General features: G+C 29.9%; 1 protein-coding gene across 1 annotated transcript in view; it reads right to left on the bottom strand.

Moving 5' to 3' along the window:
• The window catches only part of Mct1 (Monocarboxylate transporter 1), a 102,147-nt gene that overhangs the window by 51,912 nt on the left and 27,105 nt on the right, over positions 1-23,130 (bottom strand). Inside the window, exon 2 of the mRNA XM_076413593.1 lies at positions 19,976-20,272. Within this exon, the coding sequence (XP_076269708.1) occupies positions 19,976-20,093 (118 nt within the window). The 5' untranslated portion in view covers positions 20,094-20,272. The remainder of the gene's footprint in view (positions 1-19,975; positions 20,273-23,130) is intronic.

Genomic DNA, 23,130 nt, shown 5'->3' with positions numbered 1-23,130 from the left:
CCATTAGAAAGTCGTGTTGTAACTCTGCCCTCAAAAACTGTATAGTATTTTTTTATATTCGCGTTTCTTACCACCTATAGTCTCTGTACTCCTTCTAAATGCTCTCTCCAATTCTGCATTCGGTTTTCTTCTTTTTCCTTTATTCATGGTATATTCTTCTTCTTTGCTGTTCTGTATCTGTACTTGGTATCAACATCGCACAGCGATAGGCACATTTTTCGTATCACTTTCTCTGAAAATGCTAGTCTATTAGCAGTCTATTATTATTAGTCTATTTATTCTTGTTGAATTTTAGATGATATGGATATTAAAATAGAAATAAATCGCCTGCAGTTATTTTTAATTAAAAGACAAGCAGGCCCTCCAAGAATCACATTGTATAGCAGTTTACCAGAGCTCTATTTGCTTCAGTCCAGGACAAAAAGTGTTTTGTTTCAAGAAACATTTATGTAGCATCTTCACATGCGCAGAACTTCTCACCATTATTAAGGTTCTTGAGTTCACGAAGTCCAAAATGAAACAAATAGTCGGACATATGAGTATTTGTCAAAGAGCAGCACAGCCCTGATTGTCAAGTAGTTATTAACAAAGAGCAAATTTTTTCTGCTACAAATGATGCGCTTGGAAATTGGTGGCGGCCTGTAGGCGTCTCGAGAAGAAACTTAGTAGGTATTTTCTATAAAGCGCCTCTAAAAATGTATATATTATTAGCATTAAGTCGCTTGTAATAAATATGTCTTATTGATACTGTTGTGCATCATCTTGATGATAGATTGGTCGTTGACATCTAACTATAAGATATAGACAAATAACATATATTGCCAATAAATATTAGTGAACAGTAATTATCACTCACAAGTTGTTTATATTATCCTAAAACCGCATCACTATTGAAAACGAATGTCTATGCTATTTGAGATTTATGATGGGGAATCATATGTACCCTGATGATCTGGAGTACCTTATAAGTAAAATGGTTTAAAGGCACGGGATCAATATCATTCCGCGCCTTATCCAAATAAGTTTCCCAGTTTCTAACGAAACATCTAACATATATTATATTCTGACTAAATTATTGAACTACTCGTTTTTGTTTATATTATACAAAGTTGTTATATACCGAACGATCTACCTAGTTTTTAGTATGGTTTGGCATAAAGATATTTTATATGGATTACGTAAACTACTGTCGATTTATAATGAAACTGAAACCAAATATTTTAGCTAACAACTAGATCTACCATTTTGCTGATAATGCTAAAAGATTATAAATGAAATGCCCAATCCAAGGCAAGCAAAATATGAGACTCAAGCACCATACAATAAAAGCTCAGTTAACCATTAGTTTTAGTTTACATCTAGCTTACGTCTTACAATATAGTTCAATTCAATTATGTAATAACTCGGGTATAATATCAGTTACTGTCATAATAATTTTTGTTAAATAATACATCAAAGTTGCTTTGTCATGGTATATTCAGAAAAACATAGTTTATACAGGACTTTAGATAACGTAATAAAAGGACTCAACCCGTGAAATATAATATGGCCGGAACTATCTGTGTAACTGGCCCTAATTATATAAAAAAATCGTTCATCAAGACCATTAATCACTCTATGAGATAATAATCTTTTGAAAACAAATCTTCGGCTACAATAAATCATCCACGGCGCAAGTGAATGTCGGTAAAGATGGTTTGCCTTTTCGAATTTTTTTATATATCTGTATAATAAATGTACACTTTACTATATTATTGTTTTTTAGGAGATATTAGTACAAATATTCCAGTCAAGTTGTGACAAATAAATAGTGAAAAGATGAATGATCCTGGTGTGCATAAATTAAATAAATTATATTAATTAATACCTAGAAATAAGCAATTAAAAATATGCTATAATATTTATTGTTCTGGCATTATTTATTCACCAGAAATGATAATTGTTTTATTACTTGTTTATAAAAGTAAAGTAAACAATTATTTACATTAATTCACTTATTGTTAATGATATCTGATTAAAAACAAATTTTATCATTTGAAAACATAGTATTTTTGAATATGGTTTTGTATGTAATAATATTAATAATAATACTAATTGAATAACATTAACAAAATATATAGAATAATAAAATATCAATTAATTTTATTGTACTGTTCGGTATTGCGATGTATTTTGATCAGCGATATCTATATTGGTCTATCTATGGAAACAATTATTAAACAATGTCGTTTTGACAATATTTTCAACATAAAATTAGAAATACATTTAATATATAATATTAATTAATAACCTCAAGTTCAAACAAATTAATTAATCTCAAGATCAAACAGTCCCGTTTTTTTTTAATTGCATTTAATTAAATCTAATTTTCCTTAAGTTTCAATAATCGACAAAGTGTTGATAAGTTTAAATTACTACGACACTGAACGTTATAACAAAAATATCATAAGTAAGATTAGTTTTGGAAATGTAACAACTTCAGAGCATCAAATGGAGATATAATATCGATCATGATTTTTTTTACTTTTATGTTATAAACATATATATGAAATAATAAATGAAGTAATACATATTAGAACTGTAAGGGGCATAATTTATTCTTTACAATATATTAATGGATGTTAAAGGTATGTATTTACAATCATTAACTATTAAATTATGAACTACTGATTTTCCAAACGCTTAAGTACATAAAGTAAATAATCGAAATAATTGATACAAAGTTAAAAAATAAAATATTATTTAGTCACATGTTTTATTACATTAATTGTTAAACACCTTAATATTTGTTAATGCTTCAAAATGTTGCTCCATATATTCATTATTTTATTTATGTATTCATATATAATCTTTATCTATATTTTTGACTTAAAATATATTTCAAAAAACAATTAAAACATCAGGCTGATTAAAATAATAACTTCTTTATTTAAACTTTTAAATAAAATTTAGTTCTTTTTATTTATTCCAGTCTTCGACCTTTAAAACAGTAGCTGTATTTTTTTTTACTGTCAGTAGATGTATTTATTTCAAGCTCTTATTTTACGTATTGTATGTAAATCTGGAATCTCACCCTTGCGGCGAAATAAAGAAGAACTACCATCTTTATTTCGCCTTCTGTGGCATTCGTTAATCCACTGCTTTCTATTTTGTCTTATATCCCATATGGAAACTAAAAACTCACCAACATATGAGGAATTAAAATTGTATGAAGCTATTTTATAACTCTTAATATTCTTTGCAACATTCATTTTATTCATTTTAATTATTGATACACTAATTAACATATTTATTATCTGGGACATGCATTTACTGATGAAATCTGAAATGAATTAGAAGTTAACGCCAGTAAAATTTACAGAAAAATATTAATAACCTTTAGAATTAATTACATCTAGTACAATAATATACTATGTCTTCAGAACCATATCAGTTATTGTCAGTTCTTAAGCGAGAACATTTTTTCTTAGCTGTTCTGTGTTCACCAGACATACAATTAAATCAAAAGATGCTTGCGAAAATCTAAATACTTTGTGAACAAAGAGGACACACGACTCTCGAATTTTGTTAATTTATGTCAGGATGAAATTTTCGCATATGTCGGGTTTTTTTTCTCACAGCTATATATACCTTGCCATTAAATGTAACTTTAGATGGTAATGCCATTCTTAGTACTTTTTTTTATCCAAGCTTGAGAACAACTCTTTAACCGTCCGCCCAATGGCCGTGCACCCGGGTATCCATTTCAATCTCTAGGTAAAATATACTAACTTCTCCTTAAAAAAGTTTTGTGGTTGTCTGGATTCCCAAAATTGAAGTACTTTGACACCAATTTTTCGACACATTTTTTAATAATCAATTAGAAGAAGAATAAAAGATAGTTATTAACTATCAAACTTGATACCCTGCCCGTTCAATATCAAGGTACCCACTAAGATTAATGTATATGAACGACGGGTCTATACACACTTCAGAGACTGCTTATTAAAGTATTTAGTTAATTTGACTTTTAAATTGATAATAGACAATATAGTTTATAATTTTTTTTATTTAAACAATAATTAAACAATAATTTTTATTATAAACAATAACAAAATTAGTAAGTAAGAAATACATAACTCCGTTTTATTTTATTTTATTAATATTGTATTTCATTCTTGTACTATTTCTTTATTTACATTATTTTATTTATTATGATACAGTGCCATATAAAAATTGAAGTACATTAAATTATTTCATACATCCTTCACATGTCGTGGTTGTAATACAGTGTTCCTCACAAATAGGGTTTTCACATAGCGATCATATGTTTCTAGATTTACACACCAGTAAGATACATACACCAGTAATCTTTTTCCTCCCAGTTGAATCGAGCTGCGTCGGAGGTGTCAATGATACAGATGATGTCCGCTGATGCGCATTCGGATTGATAGCTCGACCAAGAAGAGATTCAATCGCCACTTTCGTTAAGAAATGCCTATAATAATTTGTGCATTATTCGAACGCCTTTCAACGAACGGAGTACATAGCTCTCTGCCCAATTGCCGATAAAATAATCGTCGTTCATACGATTTTTTAACAATCATTTTATTATTCTCATAATACGGAATATATAATGCATATATATATCTACCAAGCATTTTATCCATCGTGTCTACTCCAGATTTAGACCAGTTATAAAACTCAATAATTTCGGGTTTTTTCTTTGCACTATCACTAATTTTAGCTTCATGATGCATTAATGATAGCATAATTACTACCTTGTTTTTTTTTGGCACATAACTACATAGGGTAACTTTTTCATAAAAACCAAATACAGTGGATAATTCTTCTCGCGTTTTTGATACAGCCATTGCTGGTGGAATGTATGCTTCATTTTTCTTCAAGGTGCCAACAATTGTCAAGTTCCAAGATAGTAAAAATTTTGTCAGTGGAAGGGTAGTGAAGAAATTATCCATTGTAATGTTTGTTTATCTGTAGCGCATATTACACAAACATTTTAGGCCTAAAAATTCTTCCTCGCTATAAGCTTCAAAAAGGGAGGCAAAATGAGCTAAGCTGGTTAATATATAGATAATGCACTCAAATATAATATAAAGAGCTTGTCATAAAAACTGAGTAATACATACGCGTTGCATTATTTACACGGAAGCAGTGTTCATCTTCATGTTATATTATCTGTGCCCTGTTGATATTGTACTATTTCTTAATAAATACAATTTAGATTGAAAAATTAATCCTAGAACATTAAAATATAGAAATATTATTATATACAAATATTATTACATTTAAAATAACCCCATTGGTAGACAGAACTAACCGGGATCACTACGTTGTCTTTAAAAATACGACACCCAGATGTGTACGTACAATCTAAACGCCTCAACGATCGTAAAAATGTTGATAACACGAAGATATAAATAACCTCCGATGACCATAAAAGCCGTCGCGAGCCTTATAATTACATTTTAAAATAGAAAATCAAATCAGATCAAGTTCAACAGCGACGTGATACCGATCCGAATATCCACGATACAGACAACGTGCTGTAGGATTCGTCAATAAAAATACAAACAGCCAAATAGTTTCACTATTTTTTCGAGGCACACGCCCCTGACAGTCAGAGAAGTAAATATTGGAGTAAACAAGAATACATGAATACGAGCGAATGGGGCTCGGGCTTATCTTGTCGGTACCGAGTTTTATTTATTTTAGACATATCAAAGAAGGTGCCATCAAGAAATATCTGTTTGCTCTTAGAAATATAAAGTATCCGACAGGAGTAGTTTATAACCGAGGAAGGTTACATTTTTAATAATACTATCGTGAATCTATTTTTAAATTCTAACCTAACCTATTCTAACCTAGATATGTTTTTTTTTCAATATGTACTGCTATAAATCTATGTGAAATGCTACAAAACTAGTTTACATAGACCAACAATCTGTTGTAATATTACCCTAAATTATTAAAATATAATTTAGCTCAATATAAGCTAAATACAGTTTGAAAGCTCGAATACTTTTACATTTTTATGAGAGTTGTTTGGAATTTCAGCATGCAATTTACTGGCTGCAGTAGGGTTTGGGAGAGGGGATCCAAGGATGCGCCAATTTATTATTTTTTGGATATGATAATTTGGGAAAGGCATGAAGGCCTTTCTTAATAACAGGTGATACATGTTATTGCTGTAAATTTTACGGCATGTCATTAAGATAAGTCTTAGGACTGGATTTAATTAAATTCTTATTAAACCGGACTTTCTTTTTATAAATGTTCGGGGGCTATGCTTGTGAATTCAGGTACTGCTTGTAGTAAGCACTTCATCATTGAGAATTTGGAGATATTCATTTGAAGTAATGCGGCTATCCCAAATCATTCTCAACATCCTAGCAACATAATAGAAATATGGAATGAACCATTAGTGATATGCGATTTTAGTTTTTTTTGTTAATTTTAATTTTTTATGATAGGATTAATTTGAAGCCTACACATTTTTTATTTTAATTTTTTTAACAGTTATGTTTAGCTGTCCTTGGAATTTGAGGCATATCTGTTTGGATGATGTGTGGAAAGAAGATAGTGTTGATTGATTTGTTCTCTACGTATAAACATATCAGATTTATAGGATTATTGGGGATGATTAAGTCAAAGATCTTGGTAGGACTCAAAAATACTTTTTAATTGAGGTTATTATTAAGAAAAGTTTGCCTGTTATCTTTCCATATTGATAGTTTTAACGAGGATTTGGATTAAAAACCAAATATATTGTCTGAAATGATGTTCTTCATGATAACAGATTTTATGAAAGTGTAGAAAATTCATCTTTAGACGATTTTTGATAATTAGCACAGAACAATTATTGGACGGTAGTTAGAGGAAGCTGATTTGCTACGAATTCAACCTTTCTGGGCATACAGTGATGATACCAGTTACATCTGCAAGTTGTCTCTGATGAAGATTTTGAAGTCATCGTGCGGATTCTTTTCAGTTTTTTTAATGGTTGTTTGAAAGAAATTCAAGCCTTTTAATTTCAATCTGTTTGTTGCTTAAATTTATGAACGATCAACGTTCACATCATGATAATTATTAGGTGTCACATTTTATAGTCTTGCTTAAATTATTGAAAACATCCATGTCAGAGGTGGATTCGAACCCATGACGTTTTTGTCGGCGAGACGAGCTGTTTACCCGCCGACGCTTACCCGGATCACCTACGATTTATAGTTATTCTGTAATTCAGTAATAGTAAGTAATTTCGAATATAACAATGAGCCGATCGTTAGCTTAGTAGGTCAACATATTGAAACATCCGAACTATTTTAGTTTACTTTTATAAATAAATCTCCCTGATCTCGTACTATTATCTTTCGAGACGCCATACGTCGCTTTTACGAGAATAATAATCCCATAATGAAATTGCAAACCTTGGAAGAAAATTAATATGTTTAAACTAAATCGGAAATGTTATCATAGCGGAGCAGCTTGCACTGTAAGTAGGACAAATTTGCAAGAATTGCGTGGAACAACTAAATCGCCTAACTCGAAATATTACGATTTAAGTTTTGTTCGCCAAATTTCTGCTACGGATCCAGCTGTAAATTGGCCGTTTGATCGGTCTATAAAAAAATGGACGACGTTATAAAAATATATATTCGCTAAATTGGATTGTTAAGAAACGAAATACTTCGCTGGGATATTTTAAAATTTAATGTTGTCATAAATCGAAGTTTATCGAACAGGTTTTATCGTAATTATGGATTAATTGAGTAAGTCATTTTAAAATGCAATAATAATATATTTAAAGTTCAACATTTTAGTTATATTTTTTTAAAGTATTTTTTTTGTTAAAATAGACTATTGCTAGTGATCAGAATTAATTTTTTTTTGTGATTTGATTCAGTATTCTCCCTCAAATCTATAAAGTAAATAATTGTTAATAGCTTTATATCACATTCATTCTTATATCTATAGAGTTACAACACTATTTCCGACGAATTTCTTAATCAGACTGAGATATCTGTGTAAATTTCAGTATTGATAAATTTGGGATATTATATTGGTTATGTTGAATATCTCATAGGAAAACTGCAACACATAGATGGCGCTAGTTTTATTGCATTCACTGCGTTTTCAGTGAGTACTAACCTTCAATAGAAAACTGCTAAAATTTTTATGATATTCTACTCATAAGCTTGTGAGTTATGGTGCTAAGAGTGACACTACTTTTGTTATTTTCAAAATAATGGTTCAAAAACAATTTGGTGTTTTAATTTTGCTTTACACTGTTTCTTGATGGGAAAAAATGCCCTTCAAGCGAAACAATGGCTTGAAAAGTGTTTTAAGGATTTTGCTTCATCAGAAACAATAATAAAATATTGTTTTCTGACTTCAAATGTGGCCGTAGAGACACCGATTACGCCGTGGACGTCCGAATGACAGATGGCAACACCAGAAAACATAAAAAAGTTACGTGAGTTAGCTAATATCGTAAGAATATCAAAAATACATGTTGGTTTTATATTGCATGAGCATTTTACTATGACCTAACAAAAAATAAGAACGTGTTGATGATTTTTAGCAGTGTTTGGGCTTGTTAAACGCAACAACTGGAATTTCTGCATCGATATGTGACAATGGAAAAAACATGGATCCATCGCTTCACTCCAGAATCAAAACGATCGTCATCTTAGTGGACAGCAATTGGCGACGGGCCTATTTTTAGGCAAAAGATAAATCGTTCTACAAAAGTGGAATAGTTAGAGCGGGGCTGGAATTATTGTGCGACTCTTGATGGAGATTACGTTGAAGAATGAAGTTAATTTTAAACAAAAAGAAAAGTGTTTTATTTGCTACGCCTGGGATTTTTCAGTCTATGTGTTATTGTATTACAAGCTTGCATGTATCTTGATCATCGTATCTTGATTGAAAAAATGCGAAATATTAACCTAAACAACTGAATCTATCCGATAAATGCCATGGATTTTTTTAAGACATATTTTAAAGTCTTCTTTTAGTAGTAGGAGGAGGAGGACCGTCCCATCGCCTTTGCTATTGCGCCACCAAGCCGGCAATTCCATAGATTTGATACTTATCTAGATCAATTACTATTTTTCATGTAGTATTATTGAGTTTTTCGTCACTCATAGCTTGCGTTGTTTAGTTTGAAGAAACCTGCCAAAGCTCATTAGATATGTTGAAACCTTATTGTGATGCTGCTTCGGTATATCCCAATTGTGGGTTTTGGTGTCAAACATTTAAAAATGGCGATTTTAATATCAATGATAAAGAATGATCTTGAAGACCAAAAGCAACAACTCAAAAATTGATGCAATTTTCATAGAGCTTAGCAGTTGATGAGAAAATATTCATTGCAACTAAATGAAACTGGTTACCACAAGAATTGATTGAAAATTAATTGAAAATACTATTTTGAACCGTTACAATGTCATGTTTTTATTGAGTTTTCGGTTGCGTACTGTGACTCTCAATGAAAAGTGGATTCAATTATTAAATAAAATAAATGAGCAATAGGTCATGCTGTGCATATAGTGATTTCACAAGGTGTGCATTACGAGCTGCTAAAACCGAATGAAAATGTTATTGAAAATATTTGCCGTTGTCAATTAGTTGAATGAAGGACGTACTGTTGCAAGATTACTATTTGTTAAGATCGATTCAGCATGGCTTCGGTTCCGAAATGCTGAAAAAGTGCCAAAATAGATCGATGATTGGATACCTGTTAAACCAACATTGTTCATTCTTCAATTTAGCCATGTTGTAAGGAAGATGAGAAAAAGTAGTAGGTAATGATGCTGAAAATATTTTGATTAATATATAGCAACAAATTTTCCGAAGATAAACCTATTTTAAGTGAAAAAAACCTCACCTAATTGTATATATCATTAACCAATTAAAAACTAATTTTATTTTTTTTTAATTAACTACATCTTACATTAGATATCCTTAGTGCAATCCTAATTTACAAATTAATTTATTACGAGTACGGGATTAATGCATCAGTATGTATTTCAAAATCTCATCATATGTCGTTGAAATGTTTTATTATGTTCATAACTAACATCACTAAAACCGGTTCATTTAAATTAAACCAATAATATTCTCTTAATGAGTTAAACGTTTCAAGTTAATCTACTTTATTATAAGTAAATATTGCAGAAGATCAGAGTCGTTGCGAGTGAGAAAAATAAATTGCGATATATGTTAAAAATATTTTTAACATTTTTAAATTACACAACTTAACCTTATTTCAAACATATTTTAATCCTTTTGTTTATTATAATATATAAATATTACTTATAGAACTCACGTTTTACAGTAACTTGTTAGTTTATCTAAAATGTTTCTATTTATATTATATTATTGAAGAACATTATCATATATAAATTGTAGGGCATTTTTAAATACTGGTGTTATATAGGTCAAACTTATTGATATTTGAGTTGATTACACTTAGTATCTTATCATATGTTTGTATACCGATGATTTAGACTATATATTTTCTTCAAATAACATGTACAGTGGTATCAATATCAATCTTATAACGTTTATTCATTACTGAATTTTGATAAACAGTTAAAATATTTATTGCACTGTACATATTATTTATTTGTAATTAATTTGCTACATATTGTACAAATATATTTCGTTTTTTACTAGTAATGCTTAAATATTATTTGACAGGTGATATTTACATTTCACTTTTAGTTTATACTATTTGTTATATATAGTGTTGGGCTATAATTTAAATAATTTCACGATACATTATTTTACAATTTGGAGAGTTGCATAAATTTAACACATTATATAACTTTACATAAATATCATAAAATTATTTTTGCATGTTGCTTTATTCAAAACTTTGGAATTACATTCTGATATTCTGTTTCTGATATATCATCTAATTTGATATGTTATTATGATACAACCCTTTTTGCTGAATTTTTAATTGTTATTAGACAGTTTGATATCTAAAGATGATATGATAAAGTCAAACAACTGTACTGGTTAGTCGGAAGATTCTCTCAACTCGACCTAAAATCCAAGAGACTCCTTTAATAGTCAGTAATAAAGCCAATTTGAATCCATAGGAGTAAATATTTGTGATATATAGCAATTTATCAAGTTACACATATATTGTATAACTTGCTCTATTTATATTTCAAATAAATTCCAAGCTCGCTAGTCTAGAGCAAACTAGAGCAGTTAATCTTTCATAGATCCTGTCTATTATCTTCTGTTTTTTGTTAACTCAAGCTATATATGCTTCGTTTTTTTCTCATGATATATGGTAAGGCTGTCTAATCAATATAAGATAAAACATTGGCGACGATATGCCCTGACGAATTTTGATTAAAATAAATCTCAGCTGGATTGTCGTACCCAGAATAAGCAACGCTGTTTATAACAACCAAAACTTTTCGATGTTTATCAATTTGAAAAATGTAAATATCATAAAAGATAATTAAAACCGACATATTTTAAAAACTAATATAAATAATTAACGTTAAAAGGAATTACATGAAACCGACAATTTATTATGTTATAAAGCGAAATTGTCAAATAAAATACGCTTATATTTAAATTTTAATGTTATTATTTGAAGTATATTCCGTACCGTTTATTAAAATCAAGTTAATATTTTTGACGTATAATTTTAAATTAACGATGGAAAAGTTATATTCTTATATCCGATTGAGTAAATCTGCGCTGTGTACCCTACTTATTATTAAAAAGGCCTCAGGGGTTTTAGTAAAAGATTTGGGCAAAAAATTTAAGAAGGATCAATATGAAATGTAATCAGGTTGCGTTCAAAGGAATATAAATAAAAAATAAAATGCATGGCTGGTAACAATGGATAGATGCATGGATTGAAAGACGTGGTTGTTCATGTGGTACGGAAATTATCTTTTATTTTAATAGTTTAGGTATGTTATTATTTATGAAATATAACACTCTTTAAATTTATGGAGTTGCTTCTCATGTTGACACGAGTTCTGTCGCACATATTCGGTTGAATTTCAGCCCGAATTCTATGCCCGTGGGTTACAGAAAAATTTCAGAAAGAGATATGTTTAACCAGCAGAATACTGTCGTTAAAATACACGACACGACTCTTGAATCTTGAATCCATGACCAAAACATTTATTTATTTACCATTTATTTACCAAAATTTATTTACTTTTAGCAAAAAATAATACATATTTCTCTGATGAAGAAATTGTTAAAAAGGCTTTGACAATCTTTCCATAGAATTGTGAAGAACTTGTTATTTGATGAGTAGATCTCGGTTGGCTATTCTCATGTAGTGCGTATGTGATCAGTGAAACGTTAGAATATCTCCCAAGATTTACTCGAATTTTACTAGCTGAAAATTACAAGCCAAGGAAGAGGCATATATTTTTTTATGAGATTCATTAAGAGAAAGGGCTTACCATGGGACAAAATTACCATGGGACAAGTATTTGCACTGATTGTGCAACTGTAATGATTCTAAAAAATAATAGTTGCGTAGCTTTGTTACAGAATTTCTTCTTCTTCTTTCTTGTGCCGAACTTTACTTTCGTATCATTGCATCATCCACCAGGAAGCTTTATATGCAAAGGACATGAAGTTAGATGATATTACGGGTGATAAAATTAGTGCCAAAAAATTTCTGTTTAACAAACCTGGTTTTGAAATTCTTAAATAGCATCGAATCAACATGTATGTGAAAAAGTTTTCTTAGAAATAAATACCGACAATGGAAACTAACTGAACAGAATATTGTCAGAAATCACATTAAAAATATCCTTATATTCTTAGGTTTTATCTTGATTTTGATTTAAGGTACATACATATAAGTATAATTTCTTATTTAACATAAGCATAATACATAATATAATTCTTTTGCAAAAGACTTAAAAGTAACCGAAGTAGTAACTGTCAGTTAACCAAAATTTGATCTTTAGTTTGGGTCGAATAATTAAAAAATTGAGCACCCTTAGTCTAAATTGTATTAACTTTAAATTAATGTATAATAATATAATTCCATATTATTCTAAACACAACATAAGATTTCACACAACGCATTTCACCAGAAAGCCTACTGTAACACTGACTTTATTGTAAAGAAAAAGAGGCGAGAGAAAGGCCGGAAAGAGATAAAAATGGGGAAAATACCAGTTATATTATGTTGTTGTTGTTGAACCAGAAGTTATTGCTGTGCGTTGAATAGAATAATGCAGTCATACTATGGATTACTTTCCCACCACCAAACTTTCAATTCGAGCTTGTGCAGTAAACTCTTGGATCGTCTGCAGGAAGCAATCGCTCGGATGCTGAGGAAGCGACACTAGAACAGGAATTGCGATTTTTTTTCAAGAAAACGCCATACCATACACATCGATATCTACTAGCCAGAAGCTCTGGGAGATTGGTTGAGATATTTCTTTGTATCCACCTTATAGTCTCGGCCTGATATCAACTGACACCTGATGACAGTGCATATTCGATCTATATCGAATCATTTAAGCCTTAATTTTATTAAAAAATAATGGATTTTTTATTACTATATATATGTATTTATTGTTGATTATTAAAACATTATTCTGCATGAACCCATGAGGGTTTTGGGTGATGAAGAAGCCGATTAATTAGAGCGAATATCAACAAAAGGAAAGTTACAGCAAAGTTCTCCTCGACTTTATTCAAACCCTCAAGGGACCTATTGGACTAATTAGGCTTAGATATGCTTCATTACAATACGTCGTGGTTAATAACTCTAGTTAACATATGTTGTCCCGACTCTGTATATATTTAATATAATCTACATAGGACTACCTTTTTAAAGGAGGAACAACTCACGATCTTTTGCCAGACATATAATATGACCATATAAAAAGAAGATACTAGATTGCTTAATACGTTCGTGGAATATATTTTTTGTCAATAATGGAACTCAAACATTATGATTAAATTAAATGGAATTTGAAAAATTTTAAGACACGGCATCTGTGTACTCAATCTTAATAATAAAACAAAAATAACAAGAGGCTAAAAATTGATAAGATTTCAGAGGGACACGCGTTGAAAAATCAAGCAACAAACTGTTAGAGTCAGTTTTTTTCGAATTCAAAAGGAATTTTGATTGTTTCTTTGATTACTTCCAGGTTTGCGAAACAATTAAAAAAAACCCCAAAAATTAGATAATGTTAACAGTAATATTAATATCATTATAAAGTAAATATTAATAATAATAATCTAATAATAACTAATGGGAGTGATGTCATGAAAAAGTTTTCGGTGTTAGTAAAGATTTTGTTTGTTTTAAATATTAGACAAATTTCTTCAAAAACATTGCCGAAATATCTTAGGCGTTTAGTCGCAGATACACACGCACAGTAGCAGTTCTTAGAAAATTCCATTGATAAATGACCTTCACCAGTAGTGCATTATGAAATAATCATATGTAAGCTGTCTTTAAGACATTATCGATATCTTGTAACCGCAGTTTACGATTGTAGCTAGAGTAAATGTTTCATAGAATAGGATATTTACGATCGGTTTTATTTGATCTCAGATGTATAATTTGTTTCTTCGGATTATTAATGGTTCGTAGAACCGTTAAGCGGATTGATATATCATGAAAGTACAAAGAACGGTATTTTTTGTATTTCTTGAAATACAGACTGTTAAAATTTGATTTAATTTGCTCATTAACGCGTTAGTGTATTAGTTAGTCTATTTATGTAAAACTAAAAAACTTATATTATACGTACTAAAGGAAAACAAAATATAGAAATTAATAATATAATAAATTAAATAGACTAAAATATATGGTTTAAGAGGTAATATTTGCGATAAATGTAATAATTTATCATATTTTTAAATAAAATTAAATGATAAAAGAGTAAATAAACACATAAATAAATAAATAAATAAAAGCTAATTATGTACAAGAAATCAAATAATTTAAGTATGTTTTGTGATAAGAAAATATTTTTAAGTTAATCAGATAAGCTATATCTTCCCCTAATAGTTAATAAGTTGCTGCATATAGTGTGATAGAGGTTTCTCAGTTCTATTTTTCTTTCTCACGAGGAAGAATTGAGTAAATTGACAGTAACAATAATATTAAGACTTGTTCGTCTGTAGCTGTTCTATATAGAGCTAGCAGGAGAAAAGAAGTCCTTCTTGATGAGCCAGAGAATGTTATCCTTAGCAGGTCCTACTTAAGCTATAACTCTCTATCTTATAATGTGTAAAAAGATTTTTGTAATATAATATGTTCGTGATTAGTTTAACATCAGGGGTTTTATGTCTGAGGATTCATGCAAAGATGATGCAATTGAGCAAACCAAGAACTTGAAGCATTCAGTGAATGTGAGGAAAAAGAGATGTCTGGAATTGTCTGAATTGTCTGCAGTGAGTTTAGAGAGTTGGATGATATGAGCCAGGCTTTAGGATGGCTACTGTGGGAAATTATAAACTTTAAGGTACTCTTTATTGCGAATATCTCAGCAAATAGACGGCAGTTTGAAGAGTTTGCAAATATTGCTACTGTGTAACTTATAATGAACTGGGCAACCTATCCTTAAAGGGAATTTGAAATCATCTGTATAGATGGCTTATAAAAATAATTTGAAGGCTGATACTGGTTGATGTCAGTAATATTAAAGCATTACAGGAAAAATCAGGTTTTGATTGATCAATATTTCAAATGTAATAAAAATTTGATGAGTTTAGTTCGAAAAGTGCTATAGAATATGACTGGAAGATTGACTTGAGTTCGTCAGCTGTGAAGATCAGTTGGATTGGTGATGGATTCACTGGTTATGTCACTGTTAAGTCGATGAAACGTGAATATTTAATCAACATAAAATCATATAAATTGTGAATAAGAATTGCACATTTTAGAAAGGCATCTAAAGTGTATAATCACATAGAGATTTTACACAAGATATTTCCGTAGATTGATTATTGTACAACATGGATGTTGATTTATCAACCAAAAGTATTTTAAATCCATCGTTGCCCAGAAAGTGTTTGAACAATGATAGGTTAAGTCATGTCGATAACTGATCTTCGAAATTGATCTTTATGGTTATCAAGCAGTGATTGTTAATGATGCTGGATATTGTGAAATGATAACCGGGATATTTGGGTCTAAATTTATCATCTAGTTTGTCGATGGATGTTAGCAAGATAGTCAATTGCCAAACCGACATTTCTTGGTCATGTACTTTGTTTTTTTGATGATAGAAATTGGCTCTCTAGATTATTTGTTTGACATCGCTTGATTTCCTTTTATGGGGTTAGTCAAAAGTCTATGCCAAGAAATCCTGAGCTATTCGTGATAGAAGGAGTATATTCGATGTAAAATTAATGATATTGAGTCATACTTATACAAAATTATGATGGAAAGTTTCGATAAAAAGTGCATATGCGTCTATTTTATACATAATATGATTCTATTTAAATAAAATCTAGCGTAAATTTTGAGAGACCCACTACCACTAAATAAATGTAAATCGTGTAATTATTTTCTGTGAATAAAAGAATGATAACCAGGTTCATTAAAATAATGGGCTGTTATATGAATTGACTGACGATAATGAGGATAGATAGGCATTTGGACATTAATACGATCAGATATACTTTTTAGGGATTTACGATATTCGTTCCAGTAATATTAATCTTTTTTGTTGACCAACACAATATAATTTGCGGGTACATTCCCTATTTAACTAATGTATTGTTATAATAATGTAGTATAATAATATTAGTACAGTTCGCAGAGAATTCGCGCTAGATGCTGTTGTAGATGAGTTTGCTCCATTGTTGAATGTTAATTACATAACAATTTTAGAATATATAAATATGATTAAAATAAAAGGTAAGTGGGTATGAAACTTGAATCTGAAGAGCGCTTATTTAGATGTACATAATTGCTTTAACAGCAGCAAAGAATGGGTTCTATTGCATTACATTGTTCAGATATCTATGTTTTATGAATGTCGATATTCGATGATATTGAGTATTATTGTTTAGTTCAGTTTAGTCCAGTTTAGGTCAATCATCATCATTTTTCTTGTTTTATAAGAAACTGATGAGCCTAACTATTTCCTGAAGCTCTTTTAGTGTTTATCTTGATAAAAGCTGCTTTCAACAACTTTTGTTTGTCAACCAAACTACATTAACGCACTCCAAATCAAAATGCTGGGTCAGTTTCTGATAGAGATGGTTTTATGTTGTGATTAATGTTTAATTGTAAAAAGAAAATATATTGCAAAAGTGAATAATTTAATGTTGTATGCTCATCACTAGTTGATATTATGTCGAGATCCCCACCATGTTTGAACGAGGCACTTGGAAGCCTTTCAAACAACCTTGTCGATGTTTATTTATTGGTTATTTTCTTGCGTTTTTGATGGTATGAAAAATATATCAGAGTGTATATATGTTATATGACGCGACTCATTCGGCATTGGATATTCTAAGAAATATCTTTAGTGTCTGATGACGTGATCTGTCGAATAAAGTTTTTATATTATAACAGTATCGTTTATATTACAATAGGATTGAACAATAATGAAGTCGCCACTTCTTGTCATAAAATAAAACAGCTTTAAAGTAAAATAATTTTTGTTGGCTTTAAACTCTATACATTTCATAAATGGTTCAATCGGTAGGATTTCGGGGAGATCATAAGGCCTATTCTCATTTTAATTCGTTGACTTCAACCGAAATCAACTTACATATCCAGAAAAAGACTTATTATCAAGAAAAAGAGAGGTTGATATAGTTATAGTTACTCAAAATATTCCTTGGTATAGTTAAATTGAATTTAAAACAAAACTATTGCAGATAAACTTGTAAAATCACAAAGGGTTCATTGAAGGCTTTCAAACATCCTTAATCATAAATTATTAGTATTAGAAAATGTCCATGTTTTGAAAAACAGATCTAGGTCAATGATTCGTGCCAAAAGCATCGTAGTTCAGTGGTAATGTGAACCAACAGGCGGAGTACTGCACTCGCTCTTATTATCTATAGACTACTGGAATGTTGAGTCACCAAAACTTCGGAAATTATTCCATACAGGTTATATGATGGAAAATTGGGTAAAAACAGTACTATCCAGAAGATCATCAAAAGCAAACGCGACTGATATGGCACTGGATATGAACTGGTAGAATAAAAGTATTTGTTTTTAATACCTTACACATGCCATAAATTATAAATATATATAGACCATCTATTGATGAATATAATTATGATTTGATTAAATTAATGCATTTCGGAACGGAGTTAATATTATATCAATTTTAGTCGATATAGATATCGATTCACTGAATCAAATATTATTTAAGTGAAAATAGATTATTTTATTATAATTGTAGTATTTTTAACGAAAATCGTTTCTAAAATTAACAGATTCTAATATTTTAATGTTTAAAAGTATACATATATAACATTATAAGTAAAATTTTCTTGTTTTAAGCAATATAAAACTCGTTGTTAATAACTAAAGCTACAGTATTTTATCTTATTAAAAATAAATTATTGAAAATAATTTTAAATACATATAACTTTGATAGGAAGTGACAACTACTTTTGATTAAATGCACTACAATTTGGCCTTTTGCTAATAGCAATATGTTCAAGCACTGTTTCGATTGAACAAAAAAAGATGGGTCAAAAAGCAGACTTATTGGAAGCTCAAATATTTGGAAAGTGAAAATTAAGTATATTAGAAATATTTTCAAGTGAAGGTTTTTGGATGATATTTAATAAATTAAAATTTATTTTTGATGGTATTAACAATAGAAATATTGGAGAGTAGTTGAATTATTTAGTATATTTCCTGAGCGAAAATATCTTGAAGAGATATTTCGATCAAAATAATGCATTTTAGAAGGAATTTACTGTAGTTAGTTTATTATTATTACAGTTTATTATATTATATAAAATAAAATTAAGTATTTTAAAAATATTTTCAAGTAAAGCTTTTTAGATGATTTTTAATGAATTAAATTTTATTTTTGATGACATTAATTATAAAAATGTTGTAGAGTAACTGAATTTTTTGTACCTTTATTGAGCGTAAATATATTGATGAATAGATTTATATTTCGATTAAAATAATGCATTTTAAAAGGAATTTACTGTAATTAGTTTTTCTATATTTTATTGTATTGTTCATGACTATAATTTCTGACACTAATAGTTTAAAGATTCTTTTTGAATGTCGTCATTAATTAACACAGAATTAACAAATATAAACACACAAGATGCTAAGCATAAATGTTTTAACACTTGCTGTCAATAATTAAAAGTTACATCACTTTATGTTCTTGCATACTGTGAATCAATTAATGGTTATTTGTCACCAGCAATATGTTCAAACATTGTTTCACTTGAACAAAAAAATAGTTGGTCATAAAGCAGATTTAGAAAGGAGAAAAAGTATTCTAACAATATTTTCAATTGAACGTTTTGGTTAAAATCATTTTAATGAATTAAATATTATTTTTGATGACACTTATTATAGAAATATTGGAGAGTAACTGAATCTTTTGTATCTTTCTTGACGGTAAATATATTGATAAATTTAGAAAGAATTTACTCTAATTAACTAGTGTTTTTGTATTTTATTGTATTTTTCATGACAATAATTTCTGAAGCTAATAGTTTACACATTCTTTTTGATTATGTTTATTTTACTTAACACACAATTAACAAAAATAAATACCCAGGATTCTAAGCACAAACGTTTTAACAGTTGTTGTCAATAATTAAGAGTTACATCATTTTTTGTTCTTACAAATTATGAATAATTTGACTTAAAATATATTTGTATTTTATTACAAAATTCTCATTTTTGGTAAACAACAGTACGACTTGGTCATTGTCACCAGCAATATGTTCAAGTAATGTTTTGATTGAGTAAGAAAAAGTGAATGGTACTTACTGATGACGTGGATCATAAACGAACCAAACACAACCATCCATCCCCAGCCTCCGTCCGGCGGTGGTGCCGTTTCGCTCTCCTCCTCGTCGTCGCGCCGTTTGGGCACTGGATGAGACATATCGGGAGCGTTCGTGGGAAGCCGCGACACGCACGAATTGATGGCGGGAAGCACGCGGCGTCTCGACGTTGTGGGTGATCGGCGCGTGGTGAACTGGACGTTGTAAACGCTATGGCACACATGCGTGCAGCATTGTTTTGTAGCTGTCGTTATCACTCGATCCCACTCTCTCGTTGCGACTAAAAATTGATAAAAAGGTAGCTGAGTGGAGTGCGTCAGATTAAACGGGGTTATATTGCAGAACTTTCAATGTCATGTGCCAAATTTTGGCGTGACGTTAGATTAATTAAAAAAAATTGATAGTAATAATTCTTCATTATTCTTCTATGATTTAAACACATGTTAATTTTTTGATTTCTATTTTATAAGGATATAAGAATATTAAGTTTATGATTACATTTTTATGGTTTGTCTAAGACCTAATATTATAAATAAAATATGGGTATTTATTATTATTTAGTCGTTTGTAAATATCTGAAAATGTAGAATAACAGGTCAATTGAAAAGTCCCCGGGCTACCATACTAAAACAGATTTTCTTTCTGCCAAAATAATTTTTTTATACAATATAATTCCCCTCAAGGGTGATATACTGATTATAGCGACTCTCCAACTTTTCGATACCATTTTTGTAGTACGATTTGTCTTTTGCTTCAAAATAGATAGATTCAAAATAGATTTTCATTCGACGAAAATTTCTTCCCAGTGAGCATTCTTTTGCGATCTGAGAACAGGAAATAATCGCTGTTGGCCAGATCTGAATATACGCTCTGGATCGTTCAAATACATGCCTCACCAATTTCAGAAGCAGCTAAATATAATAGTTAAATATTCAAAAGGAGTCGATAATGCGGATAATTCTTATGCGGCCGTTTTCTCATTTTGTTCACCTTATAAAATAGCCAGAACATACAATTATATGGCAAAAACAACAAAATATATTAAAAAATAAACCTTTGCCAAGTTATCCTGTCCAGAAATCTACTAACGTCCTTGGCTTCGGTTCCCAGTGCTAACCATTAAATTGCACATACATAACACATGGATTGAAAAGTCCCGGGCCTAACAAGGAAAACGCGTTTATTCTTTGTACAAAATTGGCTTTATATATCAACGCAATCTCCATCAAAAGCTACAAAATCATTCACTTTCACAAAATCAGAAGAATTTTGTAGAACGAATTAACTTTTTCCTTAAAATAGGTCTGTTATCAGTTGCTGTCCATTCAGAACATAATCGTTTTGATTCACATCACAGTCACATATCGATGAAAAAATTCAGGTTTGTTATGTTTAAACATGGCGAAACACTGCTCAGAGTCATCAACACGTTCTTGTTGCTGACCAACAATGAGCAAACGCGCCACCCACTTTGAGCAGAGCTATTTCATAGTTAAATGCTCATACACTATAAAACCAACACATTCTTTTGATATCTTTACAATGTTAGCTAACTAACGCAACTTCACTTTTCGATCATTCAAAACGATTTTGTGGATTTTTTTTGATATTTTCTGGTGTTGGCGCCCCATTTGGACGTCCACTACGTTCTGCATCATCGCATCTGCATCTTATAACAATTTTCAAGCCATTGCTTCGCTTGAACGGTATTTTTTCTCATTGTTTTGAAAATAACAAAATTAGTGTCACTCTTAGCACAGTAACTCACAAACTTATGAGTAGAATATAATGAAAATTTAACAGCTTTCTTTTGAAGGTTACTACTAACTGAAAAAGTGGTGAATGAAATGAAATGAGCGCCGTCTATATATTCGTTTCGGTCTCTGCAGAACGTGTTAGTACATAAGTTATCGATGACTTTGAACCTCGAGGGCAGCAATTTTATTTCGAGACGTCATGATCTCAAAATACGATTAATAATATTTTCACAGTTCAATTTTATGAAAAATCTTTAAGAATAAGTGATATACCTGATATTTTAAAACTATTGTTGCTTTATTCAAGATACATATACGCGAAACATTCAAGTAAATATCTATTCAATGTTCTACATTATCCGCAATCCACATTAAATAGACAATATTTCAGAATATAGTAGAATCTCTACCGCTTCATATGACGGTGTGAAATCCTTAATATAAGAGTTATCTTAGTTTACAAGATAATAATCAGTTTTTTGAGAAAATATGATTTTTAGACCAAAATGTATTTAGCTTAGCCCCATAATCCCCTTGCCGGTCTATATAATGTTCAGTGCTAGTTGTCAGCAAAATTAATTAAAGTATGATGAATCTTTGTCCATCGATTTCGAAATCTTAAAAAAGCAAATGTTTTTAATTATAAAATAGGGTTAAAATCAATCTTCTTGGCTTTGGAAGTTTCAATATTATTGTCATATTCATGAATTCTGTCATATTATCACTCAATAATTTTAAAAACTTAAGGGTGCCAAAAATTAATAATATTTAATACAGTTTCATATCTCAATATTCAACTCAATATTACTATTCTCATGTTTCTACGTCCTATTGATTGCAAATACTTTTTTGTTGGATATACTGTTAGAATCTTTTGTCTCCTTTATTATTTATTCTTTCTATTATTCCATTTTTCCGCTTATTTTCTCTTTGTTATTTCTCTTTGTTATTCATTGTCTATTCTATTTCTTTCTTCAATTTATTTCTTTTCCCGTGTTATAATTTTATAATATTATATATTATAATAACATTTTTCTAGTCCGTCTTGTTTATCTGTCCGAAAAGGAAATATATAAACTGTTTTCCTTTTATTAATTGTACCTTTTCGTTCATACTATGTTCTATTAACATCTACTTCTATGTTCTACAAACATTCATTACATCACTTGTTATATCCATCGCCATGCCTTACATACTTTCTTTGCTACATTTACATACTTCTCTACACACATAATATTTTGCTTCTTAGAGATTTTATATTTTCTTACTTTTGCTCCTTAATCCTCAATAATATTTTCTTCTTGTTGATTTTTGGTTGGGTGTGTTCTTTTTACTCTTTATATCGTTTCTTATCCCTGCATTAATTATTTTATATCTTATA

Source organism: Rhynchophorus ferrugineus, unplaced genomic scaffold, assembly GCF_030347505.1.
Source record: "Rhynchophorus ferrugineus isolate W39M unplaced genomic scaffold, kcgeb_rfMv2 rfM9, whole genome shotgun sequence".
NCBI classification, from domain to species: Eukaryota; Metazoa; Arthropoda; class Insecta; order Coleoptera; family Curculionidae; genus Rhynchophorus; species Rhynchophorus ferrugineus.
Note: the sequence above shows the minus strand (reverse complement) of the source record. Positions and strands in the feature narration are given on the sequence as shown.